The sequence below is a fragment of the Cyphomyrmex costatus genome, unplaced genomic scaffold (genome assembly GCF_001594065.2).
Source record: "Cyphomyrmex costatus isolate MS0001 unplaced genomic scaffold, Ccosl1.0 scaffold106, whole genome shotgun sequence".
Taxonomy (NCBI): domain Eukaryota; kingdom Metazoa; phylum Arthropoda; class Insecta; order Hymenoptera; family Formicidae; genus Cyphomyrmex; species Cyphomyrmex costatus.
Genome location: NW_017275019.1, coordinates 588,614 through 612,212, shown reverse-complemented (window position 1 = coordinate 612,212; position 23,599 = coordinate 588,614). Strand labels below are relative to the sequence as shown.

Here is a 23,599-nt window from a genome sequence, read left to right as displayed (position 1 = left end):
ACGATATTCAGCGCCTGTTTACATTCAAGTAATATAACACACGCGTACACACAAACACACACATACATACATTTCATATTCCTCTGCCCCTTGACGTTTTCCAAACAATTATCGCAAATTGGCCTAATCTTTATCGTTTCTCAATTTTTTTTTTCCGTTTTACTATATTCACCAATAAAGAAATTCGTTTATTAATGCGAGCAACAACTAAGCGGAACAACGCAGATTGTCTCCGCAGGATTAGTAATTTTTCTTCTCTTGACAAGGCGAAACGATGGGAAACGGCACATAAAGCGTCTCTTACGCACAAGATCATTACACCATCAGGAAAAGAATAGAACGCGCTACGTCCTTACCGCCGAACACATAGAGACACATCTACAATTATCTTACTAATCATTAATAGTTAAATATCACAATCTATGATAAGAAATCCGCGTATATGCGTCTTGCCGCATCGCTAGCTACCCGCGCATTCTTCACCCGTCGCCGGAAAATTACAGTGCGCAGAGATGCAAATCAACGAGTACGTACAAAAATAAATAATTGTCTTGGGTGAATACAGCGGGATCGTGTAGCTCACTAATCTGTCTGCTCGGGTCCGCGTGCAAATCTACGTATGGTATACGCCTATACGATTTATTCGGAGCGATCGATCAATCGTCCTAAGAACGAAGCGCTAAAAATAAAGCAGGCCTGAATCCTAAAAAAGAAATTTATCGTTCGATTTTTGAAAATTTCATCTATATACAATATATATCAATTCATTTATGTCATACATTTGACACATGCGTCATAATCCAATAATTATATAGTAATCAAACAGTAACACACCTACACTACTAATATTTAGCATTTAGCTATATACAAGTAATAACAAATTTTGTTCGTTTCGTGTCCTATAACGAAGAATAAAGACCTGACATTTCATCAGCGCCTTAATCAGTGCGATAATCGATCGTGCCAACAATCGTTTGCGTAGATTTATACGGACTTTTACTGAGATGAGCGGAAATGAATATAAATTCACTATTGAAAAGGCAAATCGACGAAATAAATTTATGATTCATAAAAACATTCCATTTAAAGATAAATCATTATTTCCTATATTTATTATATATGAGAGTACGCAAATCTGAAATTTTTTTATTTAAATTTTCATCCATCTGACCTTTTCAATTTATATAAACGAAACGTAATTTACTCGGAAGAGATTATATTCTATTTGTTCCTTTTATATATTGTTTGTATTTACATTATAAATCTCTCGTTTCGCGTGAAATTCAAAGTGATGTAGAATGAAATCAACTTGAAAAATAAATCACTCGGAGCTACAATTTCTCTTGTTCATGGCAAAAACGGTAAAAAAGAAAGAAGCGGAAATATTGTTAAATAATGACGCTTCGTATTTTCAGAGTACATATGTATGTGTATATATATATATATATATATATATATATATATATATGCAAAAGGGATAAGAGATCGTGATCAATAAAAAATATATATATGTACAATTGAGATTGTACAACTACATATATATATACAATCTGTTTATACCATGGAGAAATAAGTCAATGTTTTTTCTATGCAAAAACTATGTTTTTATAGAGGATACTAATATACGTCTTTCTATGTACAACATGGGACAGATAATCTGCGATCTATTTACAAAATTTATGCACAATTCAGTAAAAAATGCACTGTGAAAACAATTGCGTACTTATAATTTTACCGTTCGTAAAATTCTACATGCAATTATTAATTTTTCATTCAATTAAGTTCAATCTAGTTCAAAATGTAAAAATTATAAAGAATATTGCATAAATCATGATATTTTTCTTATCAAAAAAGAAAACATTTTGAATCTTTCAAGAACCCAGCAGATAAACTTTGTATTAAAAATAATTTGTAATATCGTGGCTTAAATTTCAATCCTGATTACGATTATGAAATTGAGATGTACATTAAACAACTTTATAATTATGTTTCTAGTAGAAAGAGATCTAATGAAAGATTTCTCCACAATTAAAGGTTGTTCGATTTATAACAGATATATATCCCTGATACAAAACATAAAGTCTTACCTTGAAAAGCACTTCGAAATCATCTAATTAAAAATTCGTTTCCGCAATCACTGTAAGAGAGTCGTGACACGTGTTGTTAAGAAAACAGGACTGAAGGAATGTTCTGCGACGTGATGAGTCGTATAATAAATCTCTCAATGGTTTGCCGTGAGGATTCTGTGTAAAAATTATATATCGCAATGTGTTGTTATGCATTCATTCATTCACTGTTATCGAGACATGCTCTCAATTATTCTCTCTAACTGTTTATCTCTCTTGATCTCTTTGTATCTATTTTACATTACAAATTCAGCGAATAAACAGAAATAGAGCATCAACCCGTTTCTTCTTTTTATGTAGTTCCGTGAGTTCAGGTACACGTCCACATACGCGATTATCCGTAGGCCATTAATCGAGATTTCTTCCTCGATGCTTCACGGCAATCAGCGCATTCGTGATCTGAGTCTGACAGATTCTATGCTGCACGATATTAGTGAAAGATCACATCGCGCATTTCAGGTTCGACAGGAGTGTCGCCCAAAGTGATACATCGCAATTGATCTCATTGCGCAAAGTAATGATACATCGTGATAACGAAAATAAGAGTCTTCCCCCCTCGACGGGCTGTGGACGTAACATCGACTGTGTAGCGACGATGACTAGGATGATGACGTGGGCGACGGTGAAGAAAAAGGGGGTCGCATGAAGATAAAGAGGTAGACGAACGACGCCCGCGGCACACGGTCCTCAGCCCGGAGTGGGTGGGGTCTTATGTCAGTGAATATTGAAGTTGTATTGTTTGCGGCTGGAAGAGATACGGAGCCACCGACTAACCGCCAATGGTTCCGGATGGCAATTCGACCAGGAGATGTCGCCAAAGTGAGGATATGGCGACGACGTGGTCGTCGCTTCGACCTGGATCGACGCAGACGTTGAAAAATCTTGCGACGATTGGCACAATTGCTCATGTTGTGACTTGTGCCTTTTTTGTTGCCGCGATACCGAGCTCGCATGATTCAGTCTCTTGCCGTTGATTTGACTGATATGCTGTTGCTCCAGCTGCTCCACCGGCTCGAACAAATTCAGACTCGGCAAGGAAACTTGCATTTGCTGATAGTTCCTGACTGACATTGGCGACTGTGACGAATGACTATTTGGCCGTGACTGTATCTGCATTAGTAGCTGAGATTTAGTGTCTTTGGTGGTGTAAATGGGCGAGTACATGGATATGGTCTCGGCATCGATGTCCACAGGAGTCTCGCCTTCGAGCACAGTGGCGACTACAGTGGGTGGTTGTATGCAAGTGGTTGGCAGTGGTGCCGGTACGACTGGCATTGTGGGCGTCGTGGTAGTACTTGGTATCAGGGTAGCTATTCCTGATGACTCTTCACTGTTGGTACACGGTAATGGGGATAGTGATGGTAGCAGTACGGATATCGGTGCCATCATCGAACTTGGTTGTTGTTGTGACGAACCGCTGCTGCTGTTACTACTACTGCTGCCAGCGATGGTAGAATTGACCACCAGCGTAGACTCCAGATTTCGCAGCTCCTCCGAATTGACAAAGTCCTCTTCGAGTTTGGTCTAAAAAAGAAAAACATTGACAATACGTAGAGTAAGAATCACAGGCCCCATAAGAAAAGGTGGCATTTAAGTGTCTAAAAGAAACCATGCCTTACAGGTTTAGTGGAGCCATGCGGGGCCAGACACCGATAAAGCAAATCAACAGCCTGCAATAACAAAAACAGAAAACAAGTATCAACCGACACCCTCTGCGTTTATCTTCATACGCGCTAGCTTGTGGTTGTATCCCGACGCTGACTTGACTGGGTCGATCGATCCACGTTTGTCAGCAGAATCGCATATAATTCTATATTTTTTTTATTTCTACTTTGATTACAAAATATTTCTTACATCAAAGAAAATTACGAAAATTAATAACATTTTTTTTTATCAAACAAAATTTTAAAAAAATGTGCATATGGTAAATTGAAAATGAAAAATATTGTTATATATGTTTACATATTTTTAAAACAGTTTTGTTCTTTTATTTGTTAAAAATAAATTTTATAATAAAGAGAAACACATTTCTAATACAAAAACGTATATATTCAGATAAACTTTGTTCTTCATAAATATTAAAATTATCAATAAAACATAATATTATCCCATTAAATTAAATTTAAAAACATAGTGATAGGAAATATTGGATTTGGTATTTATTTCTGTAAAAGATATGTAAAAATTGCCAAGTTTTTTTTTGATATTATTCGACTCGGATACTCGTCCGGATTCCAATTTTCTGAGAACTATTAAAATTTTTAGAATACACAGCCATTTAAGCTTAACTTGATCAAATTTGAAAAACAGCTGGAAACAAATTTATATTTTGGAAACAAAGTATATTTCTGCATTACCTTCTTCGAGCCAACTTTTCAATATTACTAACACTTATAACAGTATACAGAGAGAAATGAAAGTTCTTTTTAAAACATAATAAAAAAATAAGAACATCATGCACATAATATTTCAAACTTATCGAGACGTACACAATAATTTCGACAAAAGGTACGAAAGCCATATATATTTATCTCCCGTATTTTTCTCAAATGCAAAGTTATAAAAATAATATGTATACACAAAAGAACAATACTTGTACAATTTTATTTCAACTACACACAACCAAACTGAAACTTTCATTTCACCATTGCGCCAGCAATCTTGTTTTCTTTTTTAATACCAGATTGTTCGCGCAAAAGTCTAATCATAATAGTAACAATAGCGTGGCAAATGAAGAAGATTCACACCGAGGATTGTACAGAAATAGGAAAATCGGGGAGAAGGAGACAAAGGAGACGTATACCTATATGAGTATCTTAGATAGAAAATTACGAATACAAAAAAGCAGTGGCTTGCTTACCTTTGGCAGTGGATATGTGTCCGGTAACGATAGTACAGGCGGTGAGCTCGGCGTTTCTGAGTCGGCAATAGGTACTGGAGTGTTAGGAGCAAGAGGATTATTCAGGTTGGATACGGCGGTGGCGGCAGCGGCGGCGGCGGCGGCGGCGGTAACGGCTGAGGATACAGTGACGGTTCCAGAGACCGTCACCTTCGTTGTCTGCCGGCTACCGCCGCTATTCGGCTGCTCCTTCGCGGCACGATGTTCCGCGAGGAGTTTGTCGAAGGTTTTGCTGCGACCGACGACCGTTCGGCGCAGCGAGACAGTGTGCGCTTTGCATGTGAGCGACCTGGTGCAGGGCTTGCCAGTCTCCTCGTTCAACACACCACAGTGCCGATCGGGATCATACTCGCGGTCTTTAAGCAACGACCGATCTGTCTTAAGCCTCTTTCGACGAGGCTGATTGCTACTACTGTTACTGCTGGGACCAGGGCTTTTGCTCGGACTTCCTCCGCTGCTTGTAGATACACTGATAATATTCGAAGAACCAGCTATGTTAGAAGAGGTAGTTTGTACCGTGATCGATTCAAGAGGCGATCGTGGTGACGAGGAGATCGGCAGAGAGCTACCTGCAGACAAGTTCGCCTGATCCGCAGTACGCTTGACGGTCGTGTGGTTCAGCTTCGCGCTACCGATAATGGGAATTGAAGAAGGAACTGAAGGAACTGATGGTTGAGTGCTTCTCTTCAGTTTGGAGACCTTGCAGAAGGGAGTTTTTATGGACGGTTTTGTGACTGGGGTCGTGGGTGGCGGAAAATTTGCCATGCCGGAATGGCGACACTCTGTGATAAAATAGAAGATGTGTTTACATGTTTAATACCTGCAATGCACGTATACACAAGATGCTAATGAGTTGCAAATATTTTGACAATTTAACTAAATCTTAACTGCGAATGGAATTACTGTGTATACACATTTTTTATAATAAATATATAATATATATAATAAACGTATTTTTTTTTTTTTAAGTTAAAATTCAATAACTTTGACTTAAATATATTAAATAAAACTTTAAAGTATATAAATTAATGAGTAGTTCACTCTTTAAAAATACAAAAATTTTGCGTTTTGAATTATATGCTATTGAATCCTCCAAATATAATTTTGAATTAACTAAATAATAAAACCAGAAATCAACTTGCTTTATGTTTATTTCTGCATTTAATAATTAATTAAAATTTCTAATTATATCGTGCCCTATAGTTATTATTAGTAAATCCACATTTCTGTTTATATCAATAGATTGTTTTAACACAAGGCAATTTGATTACATTTCATTACACTACGATATAATAATCAATAAAACATGAATATATACCTATATGTTGAATGAGAGCTTGCGGTTTCACTATGGAATTGCATATTTCACATACTACTCCATAGAAATCATCCCTCTCTGGACAAAAGCCATACAAATCAATATCTGAAAAATGTTTCACCAAATTAATGCTATGGTAAACATGTAAGAGAGAAAGAAAGAAAGAAGTAGAACAATTTATATAACTATATACATGCATTATTATTTTTATATACTGAAAAAATTAGTAATTACCATCTGAAGAAAGACGTGTGACTGAGCTTGATCGCTGGACTTCTGTTTCTTCATCGCCTGAAACATGGAACGTAATTCATACAGTATCATGTACATATCAACCAATGAGATATTTATCTCAGTAAGAAACAATAATTTTTATTCTATATATTATTTAATAAAGCATGAAATATTTTAACTGTATATGTCCATACATATAGTACATTTATTAATAAATCATTAATATATCTATAAAAGATTTATGCTTAGCAATACTACATGTGTTCAAAATATTATTTATATTAAAAAATTAATGCTACATCTACACTCAAAAACATATTAAAATATTATTCATATAAAAAAATTCATTATACATTTAAACTCATATGTGAAGAAAGTAAAAAAAAGAGATTCTACTCCATATTCTCTAATAGAAATATTAAAAATTTCCTCAGCAAGAGTATAATTGAGCCTTTAAATATAAACATGAAATAAAGAACACAGAACTTTATGGATAAGTCAACTTTATTCTTTTTATTTACATCTAGCATACATGCATAATAACAGCTGTTGTACAAAATCCAAGATAGGATGAAATCTAGAGAAGGAAAATATATATGTGATTGACACTCTCTTACTTTCGAAATAACAATGTTTCTCAGAAATATACCATCGATCGATTTAAATCTGCCGATCGTTTAATTGTCGGCGTACAGTCGACAGTGTATATCGATCGAATTACATAATTGTCAGTCCTGAAAATCATTCGCAAAGAGCTTTTTATGGCGACGGGGGCGCACGGGGAGTACACGAGAATTTCGCAGCGTGTTATCGTACCCCCGTGCCGTGTTGATAGATGATACACAACACCCCCTTCGACATTGCCCCCTGCGATGAGGCGCGCGCGCGTGTCGCGCTACCGTCAGCGCTACCGGAGCGGACAAAGGAGCGTTGAAGTGAGGTTAGGTACGCGCGCCTCCGACGCCCGTCGCCGTCGCGGCTGCGGGCGTGCGGCTGCGGCGTCGCGATGGACAGAGATTGAGCGCACTTACTCAGCGGCTTGTCCCGTCCGATTCTTTCGATCCAGCTGGACCAGGGCTGGCCGTGAAAGAATGTTGGGCTGTCACTTCCCGACATTGCCAATGGCGCTCGCGTTCCGAGTGAAACACGGCGCGGTCCTCGCGTGTATATAGCGTGGCGAGATTGTTTTTCGGGGGCCGGGCCGCCGCGTGGACTGTCAGGTGCGGCGCGACACTATACTCCACGCTATATCTACTCTCCCTCACCCCCGCGATCTCCGTCGCTCCCGTCGCGGCGCGTGTGTGTCGCGCCACGGCCAGACGCATTTGCGTCTCCCCCTCCTCCACCACTCTCGGTCTCTCTTTTCCACAGTTCCCCCCTCTGCCCTCTCCCAACCCTGATCCACCGAATCCACTTAATTGTAAGTACGCGTATCGCGCGCGCGGCCAAGTGCCCCTCTCAAACGTGTATCTCGACTAACATATCGCGCCTGACGCGACGCGCGACCAAGATGCTCGCGATGCCTCTCGCTCCGCTCCGTCTGGCTCGTCCAGGTCGTCCTCGCGTTTCCACCGCGTTCCGCGTGGCTTCTCGTCAGCCCACATCGAGTGCACGCACACACTCTCGGGGTACCGCACGCGTACTCGCCGCACGACCGCCACAAATACTGACGAACGTCGCGAATCTGCGAGACGGCATTGGCCGAGGGTACCCTGACGTCACGAGTCTTCGTGAGCACGACAACGTGCGCAGAACGACCAGCCAATCGTGACGAGTCCGAGTCGCGTACGACGTAAACGACGTTGCGCCGACTGTTCTCCGCGGCAGGTGGATCGTGTCGCGCGTTGCCCCGGTGTCATTCACATACATGACTTCATTGATAAATCTGTATTGAATGCAAACCACGCGATACTGAAAACTTTCTTTGTAAAATGATTAATAAGACTGTAAATAGTGCAAATCATATATAGGTACATGTATGTGTTAATGTTTTTCGAAATTGTAATGAAATAGTATATTTTATTGTTTTCCATATACACGAGAACATAACAACAATGAGATGCCCTTTTTACATTCGTACAGTATTCTATAAAGCATTAATTAATGAATTAACAATTAAATAATTGTAATTTATACACAATTATCTACTTTTTGCAATTGCTTCATTGAATTGTTTTCAACAATTACGAATGTAATCACTAATTGAATTAAAAGAATTACATTGTAATTGTAATTGTTATACGACTTTTTGTACAACTCTGAATGTAAACTCTGGAAACAGAAATTTCACTCTTTTTTTGTATAGAAATTCCAAAAAAAAATTTTAAATCGGATTAATGAAGATATCGAAAATTCTATAAAATTAAAAGTCCTATACTTATGAAAAGTTATAGTAATTTATATTGCACTGTATAGAGAGAGATTATACATAGAAAACGTTTATGATTCAGCAGAAATTTTGACTATAAAAAACCACAGCATATAACGTAAAGATATCGCAATGACGCATCCTTGAATTGTTAAGTATATTTATTAGCTAATAAAGTTTTTATTCAAAATGTTAATATTTTATGTAATATTTATGATAAATATTTTTAATAAGTATTTTTTACTTGGATCATTAAAAGTATTTTCATAATATTTATTAGAACATTTCAATAAATATTTCATAGTATTTGTAATAAATGTTTATGATCTGTGTGATCTATGATAAAATATTTACAAAATATTTAAAATAAGTTTTATAAATATTTACAAATACTTTATAAATATTTTATAAATATTGTGTGCTGTCTGAGGCAGTAACGTTTTTTGAAATAAAAGCTTACAATTATTTTTTCGGAAGTATTACAGTTTATTTTGCAGTTGTATTTTTATATAATATCGTCATTTCTGTCTTTTCGTATAAAAATTTGATCCTTAATTCTATTACAAAAGCAAGTCATGCACATTCGCACAGTCACATGACATTTGTTTCGACCGCCTTCGATTCCTCTATCTTCGAGAAACCGGATCGAGATGTAACAATCCTGATTGACGACTCTTCGAGATGTGAAATCAGTATATTTTACCAAAGAGACGGGTTTGACTAGGAATAACCGCTGTCGTCAACGGTATATATAAATATCTACGAATGAGTCCTTATCCTATTGTTAGAAGCAAATGCTTAAATTTACAGTCTTGTTGATTGTTCGATTTACAAATTCATTCGATATCTTAACCCGCGAAAAACGATCTTGAATTCGGTTGCGTCTGGGCTGGTTGGGCGGTATTGTTCACGTCACCACGATGGGCTTGAATCGCCTGCCAATTAATGTACCAAAAGGGTTGCTTGTCTCTCGGCCAGGTCTTGATCCTATTTATCAAATCAATGTCACCATGAGCATCAACTGGTAAATCAGCTGGATTTATCGTCGTGCTCAGGGACGGTGAAGCTGTAAAGCCACCGTCTCCACCACCTATTCGATTTCCAAGCGTGTTATCGATATCAATTTGAGTCCCTTGAGCTCCTTGAGCTCCTTGATACGTTGGAATTCCTTGAGATCCTTGACGCACTGGAATTTCTTGAACTCCTGGGCCTGCTGGAATTCCTTGAGCTCCTTGACCTATTGAGATTCCCTGAGCCCCTTGGCCCAATGGGATTCCCTGAGTTCCTTGGCCCAATGGGATTCCCTGAGTCCCTTGGCCTACTGGAATTCCCTGAGTCCCTTGGCCTACTGGAATTCCCTGAGTCCCTTGACCCACTGGAATTCCCTGAGTCCCTTGACCCGCTGGAATTCCCTGAGCTCCTTGGCCCGCTGGTATTCCCTGAGCCCCTTGGCCCACTGGAATTCCCTGAGTCCCTTGACCCACTGGGATTGTTTGGCCTCCTTGAGCTGCTTGAGCTACTTGAACTGCTTGCTCCGCCGCTATTCGCTCGTCAATATATTGAGGTAGAACCTGGGGCAGACGATTACCGGTACCAGCATGCCATGGTCGTTGTGACTGTACCATGTAGAACACAGTAGTGAAGAGTATAATATATTTCAACTGTAATGGAGAATAATTTCAATTTAAGTGAATGAAGAATAGTGCATTATCAAAAATGTTAAGAATTTCGTTTCTCTATCATTTAACAAATTTGAGTTATTTGGGAAGATTATATATTATCATTAGCTAACATTGATACTGAAATAAAACTCATCGTAAAGTAAAGATATGTATAAACTAATTATTATAAATATTACAGACTGAAGTAAATATAAATTGTCAAACGTTCTCTCTTCTAAATTAGCTTTAATATTAGTAATAAGTATAGCTTATATAACTTTTGAACGAGAAACAATAAGTCCCCATTTTTCTCTCCTTTTATAAACATTTATGAAAATATTTATCTCAAAATGTCAAAATTGGTAGAATAATCACTATACAATAAATGACATGTAAGATCTATTTACCATGATTATAGAATATCTCGAGGCGTTTACTGAATTGAATAAATACACGAGGATTTTTCACCAACGGTATCCAACGGGACCAGGAGATTTAGCGATTCACCGTTCGGAACTGAAGTGCTAGTACAGCAAGCATCCTTCTATATAAATCGCTCGGCTTTACTGTGATCCCCACTACGAAGTCGACGAGTCATGCGTCTGTGGGAAACTTGACTGCAACTTCCCCCGGTTGTCGGATTTGCGATAGTGGACGCAAAAGTCTTCCCGAAGTGATGTATAACAAATCGCTGCTAGATAAGAAAGTATTCCCCGAAAGCGCGTCTACGAGTCAAGTTTTGCAAAGAAAATGCAATTTATCACGACGATAAAGTTATGTTGTCAGTCGCCTTTTTAATTTCGGTTCATTCATGTGCGTAAATTCCAGTGAATCCCCTGTATAAATATAAATTTGTACAAGACTTAAATATTATTTGAATGCAGAAAAAATATGTAGAACTTCTACATTATATTAATTGATACGTAAATTCATATAATTAAGTAAAAGCATTAATTAATATTTTTCAATTATATTCTTATTAATAAAAATTATATTATTGGTAATTAAATCTAATTTTTAATTTATGGTAAATAAAGATAAATTAGATTTATATATAGATAATAAAAGAAATACATTATATGTATACATATTAGCAAAGTTATATATATTTAGTTGTTGATAGTGACAAACATTCGTACAGAAAATGATAAACGTACGTATTTGACAATTCAAAAGTTCAACGACGATATTACGATTTTATTCTTGTAATATCAAGTTAATTGATCAATAATAACTGAGGACGAATAACGGATAGACTCATTTCTTAGGTATGCATTTGAAAGATTATGACAATCTTGGAGAATGACTATATCTAATTTTCTGAATAGCAAACCGTGAAATTGCAATGTCATCAGCAACGCCAATGAATTTCATGCTTTTACAGCTTCGCCAGCACATTACATTTACGCCCATATTTATCGTGGTTTTTGCGGTTTTAACAAGATGTTGAGGCATTTAATCAAGCTGATAAATCCACACTATCGTCATCACGAATCCGTAAATATTGTTCGTGAGAAAAGAGACAGGAGTTGTTTATCCGTATATGAATTCCCTGTGGAAGCAGCAATATATAGGAAAATGATGTCGATGCGATTATTCACGAAAAGTATTCATTAAAAAATTATATCTCAAACGGTGCCGTAATCTTACGAAGACCTTTAGAAATTATTGATTTTTGTAGCACGCGTTTTTAGTATTTCTGGAGCGCGCCATCATTTCTCGTTAATGTTTGAAAGATAACATATGAAAGCAAAAGCAGATTGCAAAAATCATTGCATCGGTCGAACAGTTCATGGCAATCTTTATCATGCGCGTAATGAAAAAAAGTAGGAAGATAAAAATTATCTTCTTATTTATGGCGCGTCTCTGCTAAATTTTCATACGTTACTTTTAACTGAGATTCTCAATTATTACGAGAAAATAAAAGTAATATCAAGAAATGCTGCAAAAATTTCAAGAATGATATATTAATGACGTTTTTCATTATAAATCATACGTTATAAAATGTTCAATATATAGACTTGTAGTTTGACAAATGTATTATTTTTCCAAGTTTATCTGCAACGTTTATCTGTATATCTTAAATGATGTAATTAAGTTCATTTGTAATTTCTATCGATACTTCGCGTGAGCGACAGTAATTACGACGTGTAAATAATGTACGACCCTCAGCGACTGAAACGATGGAAAATTAGTACATTTTCCTCTGAAGATTTTCTTAGAATTCATTTTTCTGTGGTATTTCTCTTATCTTTTAATTTTTATCTCCGCTTGGTTTTCATGGTCAAGATGTGATTTCTTTATCTGCGGTAGTCGGGGGAAACGAGGAACTTTTGTTTTTTTCTTTCTGTGGCGGTGGAATGTACTTTCTTATTGGTGAAAGAGTCATCATTTACACCAAATAATTGGTTCAGATGGAATTCCGGTTTTGCCATTGGCGTGCCGACGGAATTACCAGATCAGTAATCTTCCCTACTCTGCACAGGATGTGTCTTGATAAATATCTTAAGTAGAGTAGACACGAGAAATTTTCGATTGTAATAATCGGCAGGCAGATTACAGAAAATTAAATAAAACTTTTAATTTGTCGAGACATGTGATAGTATCTCGTAATATCAAAAATACATGTTAGTATTATACAATGGAAATATTTATACATATACAATAGAAAATTGACGTTGAAATTGAGTCGGAAGAATATGTATCGTCAGTCATACTTTGAATTATTCTAAATGCCAAATGAGATTTTCTCCGAAGTGATTAGATGAGGTATACGGTGCCTCTTTATGAATTACACTGCCTTCGTGCTTGTGCATTTAATCGAAAGCTCTTTTACGATTTTCTGTTCTCGCAAATCGCGGTCACGCGAAACAGAAATACAACCGAAGCAAAATATTTACGGCCGTTCTTTCTCGCCTGGCCGTGACGGAATCAGATTGTGGGGATTAAAGGCCGCTGCTGCTGCGGGCTTATGGAAACGGTGCAGAACCGGGTTTTTCCCACAACTTTGAACCATCAAGCGTGATAAATTTCACCGTGGATTGCTAACGAAAAGTCATAGTTCCCGTTAAAAATGATAAAGCAAAATCCAATTTGCAGCGCAATTTTCATAAACATTGTCGTTGGATCGAATTGTGCAAATGGTAGAACTGCCCGACGAAAGAATTGGCGTCAATTTTTGAAATCATAAGAATATTTAAATGTATTTACGTTATAAAACATTATTAATAATATAATAAATACATATCGATATGGAGGTAAATTAATCGATCTCGGCTCATCTAAAAACTTGCCATGTATGTTTATAACATAAGCAGTCGCCGCATTAAGTTCGGAACCGCCTACGTCATTAGAATAACTACGCGTCAGATACAGAATTACTTGTCCGCGTGATGAAAAACGATGATCTTTGATATGCAAATAAATATAAAATAAGCGAGAATAACGTTATATTCTCGTTAAAACTATTCTCGCGTTTATTCACGAACTGGATGGACACTCGAATTTTGATATATTTATAGAATAAAAACATTAACTGTGAATTTTATATAATATATAGATACATATATAATATATTATAAATAATGTATATACATGTACATATCAACTCTTTATATACAATATAAATATATGTATTTATATATTTATGAAATTCGCCAATATATTATATCATTTATGAAATTTGATCATTAATATTGTTATCATTTGACTTTATTTCTATATATACGTATATATAAATTATAATATTTAAATATTCAATCTTATAGGATCGTACATATATGTGAGAAACACAACGAAAAGGAAAATACCGGTCGAGCTTGGATCTTATAAATTATAAGTATAGATATAATTATAGAGATTATATATAATTATAGATCTTTGTTACAGTCGAATTAGTGACATAGGAAACAATGATTATATTTAAAAATCTTAGATAATAAATTATACATTATCGTATTATCGTGATGATATAAAATTTGAATTACGAAGATTTTATTATAAAAATACAGTAATTGTTCATGTGATATGTATTTTCCTTTGTTACTGAACAAAAATACGGCGCAGAATCATCGATAAGGAGATGTGTTGGAAACCAGTTTAAGCGTAATGTCTTTATAGCTAAGTATGCTAATCTATTACCTGATATAATAAAAATTCATTCATTTTTACATTAAGATTGAATTTATTTATAAGAATATATCCAGAGCTGGATATATTTAAAATACTTTTGTTTAAAGCATAGTTTTTGCAATAAAAGTAGATTTTATGTTTTATATTTCAGCGGTGTACATAAAAGTATTACGTATTTTGTAAAATTGAAAGGTTGAAAGCTTTATGCATTTCATAATTTAAATAATAACATTAATCGTCAATTTTAGTATTTAAAAAATACAAAATACTTTAAATCTTTTATTATTAATACTGAAAAACAAAATATAAAATTTTATATTGTATATTTCCATAAAATATAAAATGCAGAATATTTTCATGGACTCCTGAAATACAGAATACATGATATAATTGTTTTACAAATACCGTTTTCAAATAAAAGAATTTTAAGTACATGCCAGCCCTGCAGAATATATGTGAAGCATTCATGTAAACGATATGTAATTATAATTTCTATAATTTTAGGTAAATATATTTCCTAATATTATAACAAATTTTGTGTGCGTGCGTGCGTGTATGTGTGTACACGTGAATATAAAGTATTGTTTTTGTTCAATTGAACATCTTTCTGTTTCAAAAAGATTTATTAAATGATTATATTTTAAATATATCTCAAGATTCTTGTAATGTACAACCGTTTTTTAAAAGATTAGAAGATAACTATTTTGAGAGACTTGATAGAATAAACATACGCCATTCTTAAATCGATAAATATACAGAAATAGGAAGGAAAGTATGTTATAATGCAACAATTCGATTTCCTGGTGTGCCAGGATGGTACGAAACTAATCGTGATAATGTTACATAAGAGTCATTATTTCAGAGTTATTTGTTTATCCTAATCTCTAATCAAGTTTCTTTAAACCTTTAATAATCTTTTACATTCGGAATCTACATATATAATGAATAATTTATATCTATCGTATTGATTTAAATAATTATTATATTTAACTTATAACAATGTAGTCATTAATTTATGATGTATATTATTATACACAATACATATTTAAATCATTAAATCAACTAAAGTAATTAAAGTAATTAAAGATGTATTATATATATTTAAAAATGACAAGAAAATTATGAAAGCATTTTACAGATTATTTCAGATTGCATTTAAACATACAATAAAAAAATTTCATTAAAAAGCAGGATTTTTTATTTGTCATAGAAATGTATCGATTGAAATTATAAAATAATAACAAAAAACTTAATTTTTTAAAATAAATACTTTAAGAATTTAAAATGATTTGTGTATTTGTGTAAAGTTTACATTGCGATGTAAAAATTAGATATCCTATAAATAAACAAAATATTTATTTGTTTTGTATCTTTATAATTAATCCGAATCTTGTAATATGAAACTTAAATCATTTTAAATACTTCATGCATTTATTATATACAAACATTTAAATTTTGTTATTATCTTTTATACTTTAGTTTACAGTGTAATAAAAATAGTAAGTGAAATATATGAACTATAAAAATGTGTAGTCCAATAAAAATAGAATGTTAGAAACACAACTTTTATATGTATTATACATAGTTCGTTTAAAAATACTAATATACACATAGATATATGTGTGTGTTATTTATGTACATCCATCATACTTAGACCGGTATTCATAGTCGGTTCTTATTTCAAGACTGTCTTAAGTATTGTCTTAAGATGCTAAAGCAGCCCTCTAATTGGTTCGTAACTCTTCAAAACTGAACTTAAGACGGTCTTGAATATTAAGAACTGATTATGAATACCGGCCTTAATCATTCTTAATCTCATTAATTGAGTATTTTATATGCATGTGTATACTATTTTGCATATGATTATACATATATGTATATATACCATATATGATGCGTATATATATATATACATACATGTATGTATATATATATATATATATACATGATTATACATATATACATACCATACATATTCATACAGAATAGGGTAACATAATTACCGACTGAGGAAAAATATATCCTTCTATAATTGCAGAGTTAACTAGTAGATGGCCATATTAGTTCTATTTGTTGTAATATTTGTTATTAATACAAAAAAATTATTACAATTGTTACAAACTTGAACCACATTTTGCTATTTAGAAGTAATACTTACATAAATTAATTATACGTATATACTTATATAATAATACAAATAATTAAAAAAATTAAGTTATATTTTAAATTTATCTCAATTTAATTTAAATTGCGTTTGATTTATAATATATAATAATAATTATATATAAAATGAGTAAAGAGAGTATATAAAATGAATCGCAAATTTACTAAAATATAAGAAAATCTATTTTGGAGGACATTAAACTAAAAAGTTTAATTTAAACTTAACATGTATATCAGCTAACTAATATACCTATAAACATATATATATCACATTTTATCAGTCATCTTACCTACTGTAATCGCAAATTGTCTTATCCACGTGTTAATGGCAGAATTATGTCACTTGATCTGCCTCCATGTTTGAGTATTAGCCATAAGATTGTTCCACAAAATACATTTTTGTTTAAATTTTCTAATAGCGAAAATTTTTTCTTAAATTTACGCTCGTATCTTTCCGCTCGATTTATTATAACGTTTTTGCAAATAATTTGTTGAGATACACTTTTAATTCAAGAACTTGCGAAGAAAGAGATGCGTTGCATTCAGAACTATGTTAGCGCACAGGATTGCTATATCAACGTTTGCTTTTGCTAAATCGCCCATAGACCGCGCATGTCGAGCGTACTTCGTCGCTTATGAAATCATTACAATGACCTTGGGTCAATAAACGCACTCCGTTGTATCGGCCGTTCAAATATTTTATGCCTCAATTATGACGCGGCCACACGGATCGAGTCTTACGACATACGCTATGGGGCACGCGTACTTCATTTCGACAATAAGAGTTTACGATCTCAATTTTGTTGATGTATTACTTATTCACACACGCATTCTAAATGATTTTATTCTTTATACCATTTTTAGCACATAAATAAAACACGTTTATTAAGCTTTAATTCTATTGATGATACGGTAACCAAATCGTTCAACAAAACGACGAAAGAAATTTATAGCTGCAAACAAAATGCTATTCCATTTATATCCGTTTCTACCAATGTAACTTTAATCTCGGTTCAACTATTCTTCATTTTTTTTTAATTTTTAGAATTCCAAAAAAAATAAAGAACTAGTTGAACCGAGATCAAAATTAAACTACCTTGGTAGAAACGGTCATTAATTATCGCTTCTTGTTATCTGATAACGATAATGATGCACGATGCATCACAATGCGTTATATAGACGTATATTTTAACACTTGCTTCTATTATATAATAATATTTATACTTGACACTGTATATATAATATAAATGAGATTTCTTCGGGGGAGAAAAAACCAGTTTTGTTCACCGACAGTAGAGATTGCCGCGATAAATTTCGTTCATAATGCCGTTTCTCCTAGGTCAGTTAAGTCTACTCGATTATTTGATTAAGACTCATCACTGCCTATTGTCAGTGTCAGCGATCATTCACGAAGGGCAGATTAAAATCTAACTCGGGAAATCTTAGCGCACCATCTTTTCCTCTAACGTATACTTGTAGTATTTATTATAAGCGTACTTTTGTCGAAGCTATACATGAAGATTGTTTCTTAATTCATAATATAGTAAAACACTCAATTTGTGGTAAGAAGTTTTTTCTAACGTTTCACTTTCTCTTTATTAGATATTAGCTAAGAAAAATTAATTTAAATAGTTAATAGTAAAAAATTAATTTGTAGTCTAATTGGTTAGGACACTTGCGCGTAAAGCAAGCGATCCGGGTTTGATTCCCGGTCGAGGTAATATTTTTCGCAATATATTTAAATTATTTACAGATAATGTCATTCAACGTATTATTAAGATTCAAGATGCAACGAGCATTAAAAATTGTTAATTTAATTTGCGACAGTACTGCGGTAGTTCATTAGTTTGCGTTGAAGTCTGAAAAAATTTTGGCGCGCATTTAGGATCTACATACGTAGTATATAAATTCACACGAAAATTATAAAAGAAGCATTCAATATCCAGCTTGACCTTAAATGGCTTATTCTCATCAATATAAGAAATTAATTTTCTTGTTTTTTTTTTTGTTGAGACACATTACCGTTTTATCTGCGATGCTATTCGCAAATCCTTCAAGCAATGCGAGTGCGGATAGGTCGCTGCAGTAGATGAAGATCGCGTACTTCAAGCGGAGATGCATGCGTGCGCTGAGCAGTCAAAGCGACTTTTTTGAAGCAATCACTTCAGCAGGATTTGCTCTGTACGGTTCTGGAATAAACAATTTATAGTGCGTGTAAAACTTCCAGTGTGTGTACAACTGTTCTCGTAGTGCAAAGTGAACCTTTGAATCCGTTTTTTTTTCGAAACGAATGCTGTGGTTTTTAAAACGCGTGACTGTATCTTGAAAATGGCTCGACTAATCGACTTGCAATTTTATACACTTTTTCTAGACACTAAAAACTATTTTTTAACATAAAATTTTTACGTTACAATATTTTATTTTTTTCTAGTCAGAACGAAATAAAAAATAAGTAAGAGTTTTTTTTATGAAAAAATTATTATCTTGATATTAATTAGATTCTATTTTGTTTAAACGCAATATTTCGAAAAACAATCTCAACAATTCTGTTGAAATGTCCTAAAATATGAAAAAATTTTGCTGAAATTATTTCGTATTTTAGGATATTTTAACGGAATTGTTGAAAATTTGCTGAAATTTCATTGAAAGTGAATTTTTCAACTAACATACATAAATTTAATTAAAATTTCTTTGAAATTTCTCTGCAATTTTTACTGAAATTTCTTTAAAATTTTGCTGAAAATGAATTTTTCAACTAAAAATCGCTGAAATTAAAATAAAATTTTACTGAAAAGTGTCCCAAAATATGGATTAATTATATAAATAGCGAAATTTTCCCAGATGTAATTACATTAAAAGTAGATTTATGTTTTTACTTTATGAAGTTTATGTCATTCCGCTTTATAATTATATTTCATAAAATATTTAATATGTATTTTAATAATATTTCAAATAAAGTTTTATATAAAACACGTATAAAACATTTATATAACATTTAAAAGATAAATAGTAATACATATTTATCATAAATATTCTGTGGTGTCTGAGTAAATGTGTCCCCAGCTTATACAAATTAAAGTAGTATACATACAATATGTATATAATTATATATATAAAGACTTTTCTTATGTCTACATATATCGGATATTTCAGACCATACGTGTACTTTATTTAAAAATGAGGGAAGTGGTTATTTTGAAAAATGTTTCAGAGAAAAGTTGTTAGAGATCAAGAAATGCATTACAAGGACATATGCGATTGACCTTAGGTGGCATCGTTAAAGTCATGTCAAGGTCGAGTTGACTTTTTTAAATGGGAACTCATTTACACTTCTTTGGGGTGCTTGATTAAAGTGAGGCGTAAATCCAATTGTGCAACCTTCACGTAGCACATTTTAAGTAATACTAACGCCGACGGTACTGAAGCTTTGAAGTCTCATAATTTATGAATATCTCAATTAAAAAAGGTTTTTATGAACAGTATTTCGAAAATATCTTGACCTTCAGCTATAAGAATATACAATAAAAATATATATAATTATATAAAAAATTTATATATAAAAAAATATATATATAAGTTTTTATTTAAAAAATTCGAGTCGATTAACATGACTTTAACGACGTCACCCAAGGTTAATCGCGTCCTTGTAATGCATTCTTAATCGTCAACAACTTTTGTCTGAAACATTTTTTAAAATAATCACTTTCCTCATTTTTAAATAGGAAGTACATGTGGTTTGAAACACCCGGTAGATGTATGAGCTCGAAAATAGTGTTTATTCAATTACGTTGATAAATAGCTAAATCTGCAAAACGCAATCTTTTCATTATATATTTCTTATTTGAATTGCTATTGAGTCATTGTTCGATCTTTAATTTGTTATTCTAACGCAGACGCTTTATTTTCCCGTGACAAACAGAGAACGGGTTTGGATAAATTGGAGCTCGCTAATCGTAAGAAGAGGTCAGTAGTGCAGTTTAGCCGCTCGTATAAGAGCAGCTCGAACATCAGTAACTCCATTAAAGTAGATCAACGTAGCACGGTGTCACCATGAACGTGGTAGTGATACCGTTCTTTTTAGGTGAGAATTCGGAATAATTATCGTGACACGTAGCGAGTCAAAATTGATTCAACTTGAATCGCATCTATTGTTTTCAATACTATGTGATTAAATTTTATTTTGCCGAAGGGCGTCGTATTTGTAAATACTGATAGCTAGAATGATATGTGTCCAAGTCGGCGTGTCGCAAATCGAACGACGAATCGCGTTACCGAACTATTCGGAAATACGAAAAACGCTAGGTAATCGAGATATTTAACCATAGACATCGGTCTGCTTGACGTCATCACTGCCTTAATCTAGGTTCATTCAAGCTTAACCGGCCCATTCAATCTGGCGGTCGAATAATACGTCGCCTATTATCAGCTGCCATAACTTGTCTAGTGTGCGCAATAATGTAATGACCTTTTTTCCTCAGCCGCGCATCTCACTGTGGATGAGCCATGGGAACATGGGCCGGAATACACGTTCCAGGTCCAGGTGAATTGCACGGCGATTCCAGAGGAAGGTATATATGGCAGCGTACGGCTGAACTTGGTATCAAAGCTGATCTGCCAACCAAAAGGCAATCACTTGTTGAGCTGTCACTTCGAAGACTCCAAGGCAAATAGCTTCGTTGTGGATAGTCTGGACCCATCGGAATCAGTAGTACCAGCCGGCTTGGTGAACCGGCAGCCGGCTTACGAGATCAATGAGGATCAGTTCGAGATCAAGTTCAACAAGAGGGGGCTGGATAGTCTGATGGTGAATGAAAACATCCAACCACGCGAGCTTGACATGATCCGCATGATTGTGGGCCAACTAAGCGTAGGTGCCGCCCTTGATGGCGTTGGAAACGACATTATCTTCGACGCGATGGAGAATTTCACCCAAGGCGAGTGTTACACGACATTCAAGATCGATAAGAAGCTCGTGGGACGTCCGTTGTACACGAAACCCAGCTACGCGCTCAAGCCAGTCTTTGGCCTAAAAGATGGCAAACTGGCGCAGATACGGAAGATCCGGAATCTGCATATGTGCTCGCATAAGGTGCCATATTTCTTCGGCAACGCTGAAAGCTTTAGAGAAGAGAGCGACATTATGTCTGACATTGTAAGCACACTTCTGTCACTTATAAGTATATTTATTTTTACATTGATCTTTGCAAATTCCTTCATGTTAATTTACATGAATATTACTGTACGATTGTTAATTCTGACAGATATATTAACATGATAAATATAAAATAAACATTAATAAATTATTTAGTACTTTTTAAATTGATTCCAGCTTAATAGAAAATTTTAATTCAATTTTAGTTTAATTAAAACAATATATGTATATATACATACACACAAAGTAATATTTAACATAATATTACTCTCTTAAATGCTGCGTTAATTAAATTCATCTTCTTTTCTTCTTATTACTAGAGCTTATCGGATGGTCATATCATTATAACATCAACAGAATTCATATCAGGTACTTCAAACGTGATAACAACGAGCAAAATAACTGAGACCGTGATAACAACCCTTTACGAAAACGTAAGGGTCAGGCTCGAGACGATTCAAGCTGCGAAAAGCGAACCACCAGCTGTAAAAGAAGCTGAACCCGCTAGTGTCTTCATAGGCAGGTGGATAATCAACGATTCGTCTGAGGAAGATAATTAAATGGTTTTAGTGCTATGTTTGGTGGTGTACAAACAGACGTTTGATATATATAAGATATGAAAGGCAAAAGAGAAATTCACTTGTCGCAAAGTGACTTATACCAATTTGATTGATTCTTCCTTCTATTATATAAATTTCAAGCGTAGTTACGGAATCGTGCAACATTGCCTACGTTGTGAGTGTGAATGACATTTGGGAAAATTATAAATTAAATGATATAATCATAATAATTAATAACACAACAATCGTAGCAGAAGCATTGAATTTTCACATATGAGAATGAAGCTTTATTTACTTGTATGATATTGTAAGAACGGCAAGAAATAAAAGTTAAATTTACGTTGATTATTTTTGTATATTTTTTATCAAAATTTGCTCTTAATCAATATCCAATTCATCAGACTTTTAATTATAAAAATTACAATTTATATTGTTGAATGTTATTTATATATATACAAATCAAATTGTTTAATGTCTAAAACAATTCCTTGTAAAATATATAAAGCAATCACATTGTCTTTTGCCGTTTTATTCGCTATCATTATTGGCTTATTCTATTTTCTATGTTATTTTTAATTTTTTATTTAGAAGTTAATTGAATAAAATTTCGTATATCGTATCATATATTTTTTCTTATATATAAAGAATAATTATATTTATTTATATTTAATAGAGAATTAAAAATACTTTTTATAACGCAAATTATAATTGTAATTGTTATTGTATTATATATATATATAATATATATCAGTAGATATTAATAAATTATACTTACTTAATTTTACAATAATTATAAATTAATTGTAACATAATTTTGGACGTTTTTTATTAAAACAAAATCACAAAAAGATATATTTTCTGTAATAAGTTATGCATATATAAAGATATATACGAACAGTGATTAACAAACGCAGATAAATTTAGCAATTACATTTAAATCTCGAACTTACAATGCGTGCCATTACTAAAGCAATTCTAAGTACGAAG

At 33.7% G+C, this 23,599-nt stretch overlaps 3 protein-coding genes across 3 annotated transcripts; 1 reads left to right on the top strand and 2 right to left on the bottom strand.

Annotated features, from left to right (window-relative positions):
- Positions 1-2,748: 2,748 nt before the first annotated feature.
- Positions 2,749-8,224, bottom strand: LOC108775188 (ataxin-7-like protein 1). Its single transcript, XM_018541482.1, has 6 exons — positions 7,609-8,224; positions 6,578-6,634; positions 6,344-6,448; positions 4,987-5,807; positions 3,746-3,796; positions 2,749-3,650 (listed from the first exon to the last, which is right to left on the bottom strand). The coding sequence occupies exons 1-6, from the start codon at positions 7,691-7,693 to the stop codon at positions 2,841-2,843; spliced, it is 1,929 nt and encodes a 642-aa protein (XP_018396984.1). The 5' UTR covers positions 7,694-8,224; the 3' UTR covers positions 2,749-2,840.
- A 1,221-nt stretch (positions 8,225-9,445) lies between these two features.
- LOC108775179 (collagen alpha-2(I) chain) lies at positions 9,446-11,155 on the bottom strand. The gene is made up of 2 exons (XM_018541469.1): positions 11,014-11,155; positions 9,446-10,606 (listed from the first exon to the last, which is right to left on the bottom strand). Exons 1-2 carry the CDS (start codon positions 11,014-11,016, stop codon positions 9,794-9,796), a joined length of 816 nt encoding a protein of 271 aa, XP_018396971.1. The 5' UTR covers positions 11,017-11,155; the 3' UTR covers positions 9,446-9,793.
- A 9,646-nt stretch (positions 11,156-20,801) lies between these two features.
- Positions 20,802-22,928, top strand: LOC108775134 (uncharacterized). The gene is made up of 3 exons (XM_018541421.1): positions 20,802-20,981; positions 21,379-22,052; positions 22,373-22,928. Exons 1-3 carry the CDS (start codon positions 20,951-20,953, stop codon positions 22,610-22,612), a joined length of 945 nt encoding a protein of 314 aa, XP_018396923.1. The 5' UTR covers positions 20,802-20,950; the 3' UTR covers positions 22,613-22,928.
- The last annotated feature ends 671 nt before the right edge of the window (positions 22,929-23,599 follow it).

What these genes read in the sequence shown, in the direction of transcription:
- LOC108775188 (XM_018541482.1), bottom strand. Translation starts at nt 7,693, where the DNA reads ATGTCGGGAAGTGACAGCCCAACATTCTTTCACGGCCAGCCCTGGTCC. An exon ending in CACACGTCTTTCTTCAGATG is followed by an intron (nt 6,449 to 6,577) that starts GTAATTACTAAT and finishes AACATTTTTCAG; the next exon opens with ATATTGATTTGTATGGCTTT. An exon ending in CGCATGGCTCCACTAAACCT is followed by an intron (nt 3,651 to 3,745) that starts GTAAGGCATGGT and finishes TTTCTTTTTTAG; the next exon opens with ACCAAACTCGAAGAGGACTT.
- LOC108775134 (XM_018541421.1), top strand. Translation starts at nt 20,951, where the DNA reads ATGAACGTGGTAGTGATACCGTTCTTTTTAG. An exon ending in AGTGATACCGTTCTTTTTAG is followed by an intron (nt 20,982 to 21,378) that starts GTGAGAATTCGG and finishes TTTTTTCCTCAG; the next exon opens with CCGCGCATCTCACTGTGGAT. An exon ending in GCGACATTATGTCTGACATT is followed by an intron (nt 22,053 to 22,372) that starts GTAAGCACACTT and finishes TCTTATTACTAG; the next exon opens with AGCTTATCGGATGGTCATAT.